Source organism: Phocoena sinus, chromosome 11 (genome assembly GCF_008692025.1).
Source record: "Phocoena sinus isolate mPhoSin1 chromosome 11, mPhoSin1.pri, whole genome shotgun sequence".
Taxonomy (NCBI): Eukaryota; Metazoa; Chordata; class Mammalia; order Artiodactyla; family Phocoenidae; genus Phocoena; species Phocoena sinus.
Genome location: NC_045773.1, coordinates 82,024,400 through 82,037,017, shown reverse-complemented (window position 1 = coordinate 82,037,017; position 12,618 = coordinate 82,024,400). Strand labels below are relative to the sequence as shown.

The window sequence follows — 12,618 nt, the reverse complement described above, 5'->3', positions numbered from 1 at the left end:
AGGATACAGTCCAGCATCACACATTACATTTAGTTGCCGTCTCTTCAGTCTTCTTAGATCTGGAAAGGTTGTTCAGTCTTCCTTTGTCATACAATGATTTTTTTTTTTTTTTTTTTTTTTTTGCGGTACGTGGGCCTCTCACTGCTGTGGCCTCTCCGGTTGCGGAGCACAGGCTCTGGACGCGCAGGCTCAGCGGCCATGGCTTCACGGCATGTGGGATCTTCCCGGACCGGGGCACGAACCCGTGTCCCCTGCATCAGCAGGCGGACTCTCAACCACTGCGCCACCAGGGAAACCCAACAATGACATTTTTGAAGAGTACAGACCAGTTATTTTTTGGAATGCCCCTCAATTTGGGTTTGCCTTGTATTTTCTCATGATAAGACCCAGGTTGTGCATTTTGGCTAGAATACCACAGAAGTGACATTGTGGTCTCCTCAGTGCATCACATCAGGAGGCACATGGTGATGGATTGTCGCATTACTGATGAGGTTAAGGTGGTATCTGTCAGATTTCTCTACTATAAAGTTACCATTTTCCCCTTTGTAATTAATAAGAAATTTGTGGGAGATGTTTTGAGACAGTGTACATATCCTATTTCTCATTGAACTTCCACCCACTAGTTAAGCAACCATCTGGGTTTTTGTTTTGTTTTTCTAGGCAGGGATCTTTGCCTGTCTTGTGTCTCTTCTTTGGCACTATATCCCCAGCACATAGAACAGAGCCTGGCTTTTAGTAGGCATTCAGCCCATATTCGCCAAATGAGTGAAGCAAGTCTCTGTCTTGCTACTCTGTCTTACTTGCTGCTGCTTAAGGATTAAATGGAGCTTCTCTGGTGTTCCCTTGAGGATATCCCTAACTGCTGTTGGGTCCAGTTCCCACCAGGATGCCTTTTCTCTTCTTTTCTTTTTTAATATCTTTATTGGAGTATAATTGCTTTTCAATGTTGTGTTAGTTGCTGCTGTATAACAAAGTGAATCAGCTATATGTATATATATACCCCCATATCTCCTCACTCTTGCGTCTCCCTCCCACCCCAGGATGCCTTTTCAAAGTGAACCTTTTGTCCCCAGGCTTCTGTCTACACTCAGGGACAGGATGTGCACCTACCGGTGACAGAATATCAAGGAACCTCTTTGGAGTGTCAGAGGCCCCAGCTACTGCCTGGGGTAACCACCTTGAAGTGTGAACCCCCAGAGCCCCACCAAGAGGTCACCCAAGAAGTGAGTGGTGAGTGCCGCAGGGTGAGTTTAGTAAGGACACTGGGAGCAGGCCGCTGGCAGGTGCATGGCCTTCTAAGTAAAGCTTGTTTATCTGTGGGTTTTGTTGTTGTTTTTGTTAGCCCTATACCTAAGCAAACTTTTAAAAACATTTGGAATTGTAAAATGTTAGAAGACTAAGATATTCTTATCCAACACCCTTAATAGTTAGGAAAACCAAAACTCAGAGTTTAAGTGACTTGACCAGGGTCAACAGAGGCAGAGTTAAGTCACATGACCTTCTGACCAAGATTCTCTCTTTACTATATATCTCTATTCCACATTTCTAATTCTACACTTGTGAATATTTTAAATATTTACTTGGTAGCTTTCCATAAATTTGTCTTTTCCCCATGGTAACATTTTCTTCAGTAGCCTCCCTGCCTCTAATCTTTCAGTAATTTACATACAGCTTTAGGTTTAAACAGGTTCTCCCCTTCCTGCACTTGGAGTGTACCCTCCTGTGTGCACGGCTCTCTCACTTTCCGTATCCATCCCAGCTACTGGTTATATTTCAGCTGTGTGCAGTAAGATAGGCCGTGTAAAGAAGGCAAAGTCTGCGGCCTGCAGTTTGCAGATGGTTTGAGAACACACAGAAGTATACAGATCATTCAAAAAGGAGACCTCAGAACTCCGCAGTGCAATGTTTTTTAACCTTTGTGGTGAGGGATGCTATCATTTTCCCCCAGAATTTATTGAAAAGGATTAACTCTCTTCCCTAGAAAAGGCATACAAAATGACACAGACAACTTCATGATTTACCACATTGGTTTACAGTCACCACATTGGTGATATGTGAATACTGATATTTTGATATTAAGTGCAGAATAAATGGTTCATATAATAAATGATTTTAAAACATTCAAGGGGGATAAAAGAAAATGTATGAGGCTCAGATTACTTGTGATATTTACCCATTGGAGCATAAACAGAACTTGATATTTCCCTACTTACTTGATTGATAGTTCTGTCTTATTTCTTTGGTTATTAAAAACCACCATGACATGAAGCCCAAATGTTTTACGTGAAGAAGTTTAGACGTGGTAGGGAGCCTTACGGCCCTGGGGTTGGGAAAGCTTTCCTGGAGTCATGAGCTTGCATTGAGCCTTGATACCTGAGGAGTTGCAGTGGAGCAGGCATAGGGTGAGTGTTGCCATCTGCCTGTGAGATGATGAGCACGCATCTGCTGAAATCAGTTTCACCTCATTTTGACTGTGGAGGGGGAGGGGTAATGAAGAATGGAGGTACTTGTCAGAATGGTGATGATAATTGACAGAAAGATAACAGCGGTCATAGGATATAAGATTCTTTCGTGTGAGCATGAACTGGCTCTCAGAACTGGACTCCAGCAGCATCTACCGGGCGGAGGGGGGGCTTCTTCGGTTCTCTAGGTCCCCGTGCGATGCGCCACTGCTGTGGTGTGTGTAATCGGGTTGCTCTGTTGTCCTTTCGGAAGCACACCCTGTCATTCTCGAGGGCTTTTTATACCCTCTAAGGCCCTCCCAAACATTCTGGAGACTGGCTAAAGGCCTCCCTGCTTACTAGTCATAACCCAAGCACATTTCTCCAGGATACCTGCGACCAAATGAACTGAAGATCAGTTTCCCAGGCTACCTGCATTCCCTCCTCTCCTGCTAGTATTTTCAATGGGGTACTAAGTCAACCAGCATGACAGGATGGTGGGGTCTGTTTAGGGGAAAGAGTGGGTGGGGGGAATGGGAAGGTCAGTTGGCGCCATTTTATGGGGTGTTTAAATTCAAACCACGAGGTTTGGACTTTCTCATTAAAAAGTTGGGTGCCACTGAAGCCCTTTTTTAAAATCAAAAATATGATTTATAGTGACTGTGTTATTTGTGTGTATATAGTATTTCATTCTCACCTGTCATGGAACACTAGATTTAAAATGAAAACTATTGAGTACTTTATTTTTGCCAGTCTCTTAATGCTCAAATGTGCTTGATTCTTAGGGTCAGACACATTGTTAAATTTTCGATACGTTGATGGAGAAGTAGAAAAGACCTTGAGATCATTTTATTCATTGCAACTTAAGCCCATTTTCTCTTGTTCTGTCTTTGGCAGAGATATAGAGCAACAGATCAGTGTGGTATTTGTAGTGAACTTTAATATGTTTGAAAACATTCCTCCGCCTTCTTCCCAGGCTTAACCCTAATGCTTTTCCACCTCAGGAGGATTATAAGAGGCAAACACAGAGTCTGATCTGACCTTTGCTCTCTCAAATTTCCCATTGCTGTTGCTCTCTTTCCTCACTGCATGATACCTTTGCCCCCTTCCATCCTCTCTTGCCATCCTGCCCCTCCTCAGCTTAGCCCTTTCTCTGACAGCAGACCTGCTTTACACTGTGCTTTTTAAGCTGTTGGCTGTTTGGCATATATGCATTGTGGGGAGGTAAGGTAGTAATGGTGAATCAGGGGCAAGGCTATTTTATTGTCCTAGCAAGCTTATTTGCTCTAGATGTGAAACAACAGCAACAGAAAGATTACACAGTGATCCACTGTGTCTGGAGCAAGGAAAAGTGGTACTATGTTCTGTGTTATATTTTGGTTAGAATTATCCCCTGTGCTCTTTATTTAGTAATTTTGGGCTCCTTATATTGTTGCCGTCTTGAAAAATAATGATACATTACCTTGTGTGGGGTCTTACAACTTACAGAGGGCTTTTACAGAGAGTTTTTATGTTACCTCAATCTTCATTAACCTTGTAAAGTAGACTGTGTTCTCCCCATTGTACAGATAAGGAATTGGAAAGAATCTTTTTAAGTAACAGTGCAGTGCCTGGCACCTTGCAATCATTATGACTGTCTGAATTATTGTCACAGTTTCCAGTGTGGCAGATTCTCAAAAGTTCTCCTAGCTCAGGGTTAGCATCTCTTCTATGTATGTATGTATGACTGTTTTTGTGTGTGACTTTTTTTTATTGATGTACAGTTGATTTACAATGTTGTGTTAGTTTCAGGTGTACATGTATGACTTTATTTTTTTAGAGCAGTTTTATGTTAAGCAAAATTGGAAGAAAGGTACAGAGATTTCTCATCTACCCCCTGCCTCCCCCCATACGTTGCCTCCCCCATTATCAACTCTGTTTTTTGTATCTTTATTTTCTCTTTTCATCTCCTCTTATCTGCTTTCCTGTTTCCCCTTTGCCTTCTCTCTCTGTTCTCCACTTCTTTTCGTTCTTCTTTGTTCTCTGGTTAATGTTTCCTTTATCACCAAGTTCTGCCTTCCCTCTCCTTATTTTCTTCAATGATTTCTAATTTTTCTTTATGAATGTGAAAGTGCATCACTGTAGAGCACCTCATGAGTTCATAAACACCACTTATTTTGTGGGTAGGGACCCTAAAGTTTTAGAATTTTAGAATTCTGAAAAAATGAAAGCAGATATGATGTTCTAGCATAAGATCTGTATCTTAGTTCCTGGATGTTTAACAAACATAAGAAGAGTTGGGGTCTGGGTCGCCCACAAAGGGCTCTCTCCTAAAAGCCATTGTGTCTTATTCAGGACTCTTGTCTCCTCCTTCCACAGGGCCTGCTCCCCAGGGACCAGCCCCTCCCCAGGAAGAGAATCCCAGAGACCAGGCAGCAGTACCGGGGTTTAACTCAGCCAGGTCCCAGGTGAGCATGGTGCCCGGGCTGTGCGAACCTCAGTCGCAGCCCTGCTTCCCTCGAGCGCCCGTCCCCGCCCTTTTCTGGGCTCGCACTGCTCACCCTGGAGCCTTCCGCTGGCACCGTCCCTCTGCCTTCACAGGCCACTTATGCCTCATCCGGGGAGCTCACATAGATCACATAGATTATGCAGTGGCCTCATTCCATACCGTATGCAGGAGGCACATCCAGATCTCAAGGTATGAGAATAAGGGGCAGAGTTAGGCCCTTGGTTTCAGAAAGTGCCTCTACTCATCTGATGCTCAGTGACTGATGTTTTATCTTTTGAGGGGGTCTCTGGTTTCTCTCCCCAGTCTGAGAAGCAGTACTCTTCCTCATGTTACCTTATAGTCCCAGTGTTCTGCACATACCCAATTAATATTTGGTGATGATAATGGAAATTCTGTGTATCCAAGGCAAAACTTCACATCTTCACAAAATAGACTCTTGGTTTTTTTCCCCCCTTATTCTCTTGTCCAATCATTTTCCTAGTCATTTAGGAATGACTAGTTAAAAAATATTTAAGTCTCCTATTTAAGTCCTCTGCTGCTGAGTCAGTTTCCTCAAGAACAGGGTCTTCATGGAGTCCTTTCCTCACTCTGTGACTTTTTTTTTTTTTTTTGCGGTATGTGGACCTCTCACTGTTGTGGCCTCTCCCGCTGTGCAGCACAGGCTCAGCGGCCATGGCTCACGGGCCCAGCCGCTCCGCAGCATGTGGGATCTTCCCAGACCGGGGCACGAACGTGTGGCCCCCGCATCGGCAGGCGGACTCCCAACCACTGTGCCACCAGGGAAGCCCCACTCTGTGACTTTTAATTTGTTCTTAATCCTATCAGACCCAGTGCCTCCTGTTCTTAACAAATACTCCACCTTCCTGAAAAGAAATGTATAGCAAGTAAAACTTACCTATATGTATATTTAAATCAATATAATTATTGCTATATTGCAATGCTATATAATGGAGAAACAAAAAGCAGTTTATTAAAAAAAAAGTATTTCAAAAATGTAGGGCTTCCCCAGTGGCGCAGTGGTTGAGAGTCTGCCTGCCGATGCAGGGGAAGTGGGTTCATGCCCCGGTCTGGGAAGGTCCCACATGCCACGGAGCGGCTGGGCCTGTGAGCCATGGCCGCTGAGCCTGCGCGTCCGGAGCCTGTGCTCCGCAACGGGAGAAGCCACAACAGTGAGAGGCCCACGTACCGGAAAAAAAAAAAAAAAAAAGCAAATGTTTGGACATGATCACACCAAGAAATAACAAAGTAGTTAAACGTTTGCACTGATGTGTAATCATTAGGTTTGAATTAAGGAGGAATAAGAAGACCAAAAGGCTAGGAAAATGAAAGGGCAGAGATGTGGGTAGACAGTAGAATGAAACTAACATTGAGTCAAATAATGAAAGACCAGCCAGAGAAAGAGAAAAATAACATTAATTGAAGTAGACCTAAGATGAAGTTATGGCTTGTATTGTGTCCCGAAAAGATATATTGAAGTCCTAACCCCAGGTACCTATGACTGTGATCTGATTTGGAAATAGATTCTTTGTAGATGTAATCAAGTTAAGATGAGGTCCTACTGGAGGAGGGTGGGCCCAGCATCCGACAGTCGATGTCCTTATAAGAAGGCCATGTGAAGGCAGGGAGACACACAGGGAGAAGGCCATGTGACGGCAGAGGCAGAGACTGGAGTGATGCATCTACCAGCCAAGGAACACTCAGGACTGCTGACAACCCCCAGAAGCTGAGAGAGGCAGGACAGTCGTCCCTTAGACCTTCGGAGAGAGCAGGGCCCTGCTGGTTGGCTTGGTTCGACTGGTCTGCAGTGTGGTATTCAACACCCTTCACACCTAGACCCCTTATCCTTACCACAGTGAAGACTGAGAGGCCATTTTTTGCCTTTTTAGACATCAGTGAAGACTGAGGAAGCAGCAGCCCAGGCCCTTGTCCCAGAGCAGTGGCCACATCTGAGTCTGGCCCAGAGGAACCTCTATGGAAACTCAGCTCAGGAGAAGGTTACAAACATCAGTCTGATGCGTAAGGACAGGCCTCTGGCTGGTCCCCAGCTGTGCTCACCTTTCCCATCGTTAACCCTGACTCGGCCCTTGTGAACCCACATTTCCTACATGCCCTCACCCTTCCTTCCCCTTCTTCTGGCCTCTGCTTCCACACTTCTCTCGGCCCCTGCCAGTCTGAATCCCGCCCAGTCCCCTTGTCTTCTTCTGTTGCTACTCACTACTGATTCTTGCTGTTATCTTCTCTGATCGTGATTCCCTCAACATCTCCTCCTCTGCTCCCTTTTTTCTTCCCTTTTCAAGGGTCCCATATAATTTGTCATTTTCAGACATCCCTTAATATCTGAAAGTTCCACAAACACCTCTGCCTGATCCCTTCTTTACCTCAGAGGAAGTTTTCTTCACTCTCTGTGAGCACTACTGTCTATACGTAATATGCTTTGCCCTGTTAGATACTCTCCCCTGCAAATTGACCTTTCTTACTATCTTCCCATACTCTGCCACATGTTTAGGACTGCTGTGACTGCACTCCTGGTACACCTGTTGATTTTTTGTTTGTTTTAATTTGGAACATCCTATTCCTTACCCTAGAGATTGTTTTTCTAGATTCAGGCAACAAATGACATTTAAATTATTAACATTATTTTAGCTGAAGAAGTTGTAACTAAAGATGGATTGTTTAACACAAAGCAAGAAACTTCTGAAGAAATGGAACGAGGTGCTGAGGTCTCAGGAATACCCAACAGGTGAGTGTCCATGGTCCTAAGTAGAACAAATCCTGCAGATGTGAGAAGAAATTGAAATGAAACTGGAGAAACCAGTTGGTAAAAGCCTGCTTCCCTGGAATAATACAGAAAGAGTAACGCTCACTTCTGTGATCATAGGAGGTCGCACGCCAAGGAGGTGACCTGTCAGTATATCATAATTATACAAAACTTCCATTTGGTACACGGTTGCCTCCAAGTATCCTCTCTGACTCAGTTTACCTTGCCTGATCACTCTTCCCCTGGCTCCCTTATGTCGTGGGGCTACAGATACTGAAGCCAGAAAGAAAAGAAGATAGAGAAGCAGAGGATTTAGACAAGAGAGTTAGGTCTGCAGGTAAGGTTTGTTGCCATGATGGTTAAGAAAGAAATATCATCAGACCTGGAAGAGGACTTGGGAAGACAGGTAGGGTATCTTCGACCTCCATTAGGAGAATCCTGAGCAAGGATTAAAAGGAGAGTAGCTGATGACGAAGGACAAATTACAGATAGTAGTGGGTGCTTAATGAGTGTTGGTTGTGGAATGAATGCCTAGCACAGGTGCTCCTAAAGCAGAAAGAGAGGGACCGGATTATGAGCAAAGGTTGGGTTCTGGTGAGGCCATTAACTCCTTGGAGACGTGAGGAAAGAAGAAAAAGGAAACAGCGTGCGATAATTACACTGAAGAGTAGGGCAGGGGATGAGGATTCTCCTTATTGACATTTGTTCATCTTAGGGAAACAGGGAGCTAAATCTCAGTTAAAAGAGAAATGTCTTGAAGCCTAAGAAGAGAAGTAAGATCTTTCATAAAGCTGGTGAAGTCCGAGCCAAGCTGCACTAAAGTAAGAGAAAGAACACTGTGACTTAGCTCAGAGTTATAACTGGAGAATAGGAACCTGCTGTTGTGTCTGTCAGGTACGTTTACATCAGGTAACTGAAACCATCACAGTGCCTCCGAGAATCAAGATACCTTACTGTTTCACGTGACAAGAAGTCTGAAGGGGTAGGATGTTCTAGGTTTGGTGCTCCATCATGATGTCAGAGACTGAGTGTACCGCCCCCCCCCCCCCGCACCCCCAGCAACCTCCCCACTCATTCAGCAAGCATTTTATCACTCATGTTCAGTCATGTATAAGACAGAGACCCTACCTTCAATAAGTCACATGAGGGTACAGCAGATGAGAAAACACAACACAAGGCAGTATGACGACGTGCCCTGTAGCTATGATAGAGCTTGCAGGAGAGGACCCAACAGAGATGTGGATACTGGAGAAGACCTCCCAGAAGAGGTAACATTTGAAACAAGCCCTGATGAGTAAGCAGGAATTTACCAGCTAAAGAGGAGGTGGATCAGAGAGAGGCAGAGAAAGAAAATGCAAATGCCTAGAGAGGACAGGAGAAGACTAGGAGAGAAGAGTTATAGGAGCCACAGAAGATCATTTTATTATTTTATTTATTTATTTACTTATTTAGCCGCGCTGGGTCTTAGCTGTGGCATGCAGGATCTTCATTGCCGCATGCAGGATCTTTTAGTTACGGCATGCGGGATCTAGTTCCCCGACCAGGGATCGAACCCGGGCCCCCCTGCATTGGGACCGCAGAGTCTTAACCGCTGGTCCACTAGAGACGTCCCAGAGGATCATTTTAAAGAGCAAGTTTCTGCTTGAAAAATTCTGGGTCCTTTTTGGAGTAGGAAAGGAAGTCATGTTTGGAGATAGACTGGTAGATTTGAGAAGAGTGATGAAACACCTGTTGTGGGGAACAGGGAAGAAAGGGACGAGAGGACATGAGAAGGATTTCTGGGCAGTGTTGAGTAACTAGGTGAGTTTTGGAGACCATCATATTTAGCAGTGTCAGTCTACCTCGTTGTTTGATTTCTCTGGCACTACTCACTCCTGGGTGAGGAACAGAGACGACTAAGGATGGGGTTGATCTGGTGCTGAGTTTTGCTGGCCCACCACTACAGAAGGACACTGGGGCAGGGTGATTGATGATCCTGGCACGAGAAGGACTAAGGTGGTGATGGATCACGAGGTCTAGACAGAATAGGAAGGGAGGTAAAAGCAGGAGGAAACGGAGGAGTCAGAGTGAGATGGAAGAACAGGTGTTGTGGGACAAGAGTGCAAGGAGGCTAGAGCGAAAAGGAATTGGCTACAGAGTGAGCTCTTGGAGTTCAGTTTTCACCAGTGGAAAGTTCAGTGTAGTGACAGGATTCAAGCAGAGCCCCTGAAGTTGAAGATGTCAGGGAACTCTAAGATGGATCTACTGAATGGATCATACATGCAGACATTAAAGACACCCAGGATGATAAATGCTCTAAGCAAACAAGTATATATAGTGTAAATTATATTACAACATACTCTCTTCACTGCTTTTTCCTCCCTTATGTCTTCTTAAATTGGCCTAATTTAATGTACCAACAGGACATTTGTAAATGACATGCATATTTCTAGAATTAAAGAAGTTTATGTAAAATAATACTTTGCATTTTAGTAACTTCAGCCTATTTCCTTGAAAACTGCATAAAAATCAGTCCAAGGGCAATAAGTTTGAGTTTCTCTTTTGTTTCTCCCCAGAAACAGTGCATCCACCAGATGAATGCAGAACTAGGGGAGGCTAAGTTGTTCCATGTTCAGAAATTCTGTGAGAGGTGAGGGGGCTCAGTAAATAACAACCCATTTCCTTGTCCAAATTCAGAACCAATTGATAGAGACACAGGAGTAAAACAGATGATTCTGGAAACCTCTGCTTTATGACTGACAAGCTAGACTGATAAAGCCACTCAGAGGCAGAGCTAAGTGGCCGCATAGTGACAGCAGACCCTCCCCGCGCATAGGCCTTCCTGATGCATCTTGGGGGAAAAAGGAAGATGGAATGTCTGCAACTGGCTTCTGAAGAGGACAGCCCAGTTCTTTCTCCCAGATTCAACAATTAGTTAAGTCATGAGTGAGTGGGAAGTGGGAAGAGGCCAGAAATGTTCAGTCTGGCCAAAGCCCTCCCCATGGAAACATGAGGCGTGAGAAGGAAGTATTCCCCACAAAAGAATCCTTAGGCGTCAGTGGATTTATCCGGTATCAGTGAATGAGACTGAGAATTTTTATAGCATACATTCTTTTTTCTTTCCCAGAGATTGGGTACCCCAGGCCCCTTGTAGTACCCCTGTTCCTGCTGAAAGAACAGTTGCGCATTTGAACACTCTGAAGGACCGTCACCCTGCTGACTTGTGGGCTCGGATGCACATCTCATCCCTGGAATATGCTGCAGGAGACATTACCCGAAAAGGGAGAAAAAAAGACAAAGCTCGAGTGAGTGAACTGCTCCAAGGCCTCGCATTTTCTGGTGATTCAGATGTGGAAGAGGATGACGAGCCTGAGACTCAGCCTGCTCCAAAAAGACCAAAGGTGTCAAGCGTCCCAGAGAAGAGCTGGACTAAAAGGGACATTAAACCCAACTTTCCAAGCTGGTCAGCACTGGATTCTGGACTTTTGAATCTCAAGAGTGAAAAGCTGAACCCAGTGGAGCTCTTTGAGTTATTTTTTGATGATGAAACATTCAACTTGATTGTCAGTGAAACCAATAATTATGCTTCTCAGAAAAATGTCAACTTGGAAGTCACAGTTCAGGAAGTGAGGTGTGTGCTTGGTGTCCTGCTTTTGAGTGGCCTTGTGAGGCGTCCCAGAAGGGGAATGTATTGGGAAATGTCTGATGCTGATCAGAACCTGGTTAGAGATTCAATCAGAAGGGACAGATTTGAATTGATTTTCTCATACCTGCATTTTGCAGATAATAGCCACCTAGATCAAAATGATAAGTTTACAAAATTGAGGCCTCTCATAAAGCAAATGAATAAAAATTTTCTCCTGTATGCTCCCCTTGAAGAATACTATTGTTTTGATAAGACAATGTGTGAGTGCTTTGATAGTGACCAATTCCTGAATGGGAAACCTATTAGAATTGGCTATAAAGTCTGGTGTGGTACAACGACACAGGGTTATCTGGTTTGGTTTGAGCCCTATCAAGAAGAGTCAACTATGATGGCAGGTAAGGATCTTGATCTTGGTTTAGGTGGAAATCTAGTGATGAATTTTGCTGATGTTCTTTTAGAGAGAGGTCAATATCCCTATCACCTGTGTTTTGATAGCTTCTTTACAAGTGTCAAATTGATGTCAGCCTTGAAGAAGAAAGGGGTGAGGGCAACAGGAACAATTCGTGAGAACAGGACTGAAAAATGTCCCCTGATGAGTGCAGAACATATGAAGAAAATGCAGAAGGGGTATTTCGATTTCCGAGTAGAAGAAAATGATGAGATAATTCTGTGTCATTGGCATGGTGATGGTATTATCAGTCTGTGCTCCAATGCTGTTGGCATAGAGCCAGTCAATGAGATATGTTGTTTTGCCGATGACAAGGAGATCCCTCAGATAAGTCAGCCTTCCATAGTGAAACTGTATGATGAATGCAGGGAAGGCATAGCTAAAATGGAACAGATCATTTCCAAATATAGGGTGAGAATAAGAGGCAAGAAATGGTACTCAGTTTTGGTGAGCTACATGATTGATGTAGCCATGAGCAATGCATGGCACCTGCACAGAGCCTGTAACCCAGGTGCCTCTCTAGAACTCGGGGATTTTCGGAGAGATGTTGCCCATTTCTACTTGGCACATAATGCAAATATGTCAGATTAAGGCAGGTAAAACAGATACAATGCAGACATTAGTAAGACACAGAAAAATCAAAACTACATCAGATTGTACCCAAAGCAAACCTGATGTATGTATACAATGAAATTATTAATTAAATGACTAATATTTCTTTTAAAAAAATCTATGTAGAGTTTCAAAAACTGTTATAACAATGTTAATGATCTGTAAAAATGTTGAAATCTATTGGTATCTTTTTCTAGGTCTAATTTTGATATCAAACGTGGGAACTCCTTTATTAGTTGAATTGAA

The 12,618-nt window shown here is 43.9% G+C and overlaps 1 protein-coding gene across 1 annotated transcript in view; it reads left to right on the top strand.

The window, feature by feature from the left end:
• The window catches only part of PGBD1 (piggyBac transposable element derived 1), an 18,720-nt gene extending 6,102 nt beyond the window's left edge, over window positions 1-12,618 (top strand). The window contains exons 4-8 of the mRNA XM_032649250.1: window positions 1,074-1,230; window positions 4,800-4,888; window positions 6,816-6,945; window positions 7,573-7,669; window positions 10,794-12,618. Coding sequence (XP_032505141.1) covers window positions 1,074-1,230; window positions 4,800-4,888; window positions 6,816-6,945; window positions 7,573-7,669; window positions 10,794-12,351 — 2,031 coding nt within the window. The 3' untranslated portion in view covers window positions 12,352-12,618. The remainder of the gene's footprint in view (window positions 1-1,073; window positions 1,231-4,799; window positions 4,889-6,815; window positions 6,946-7,572; window positions 7,670-10,793) is intronic.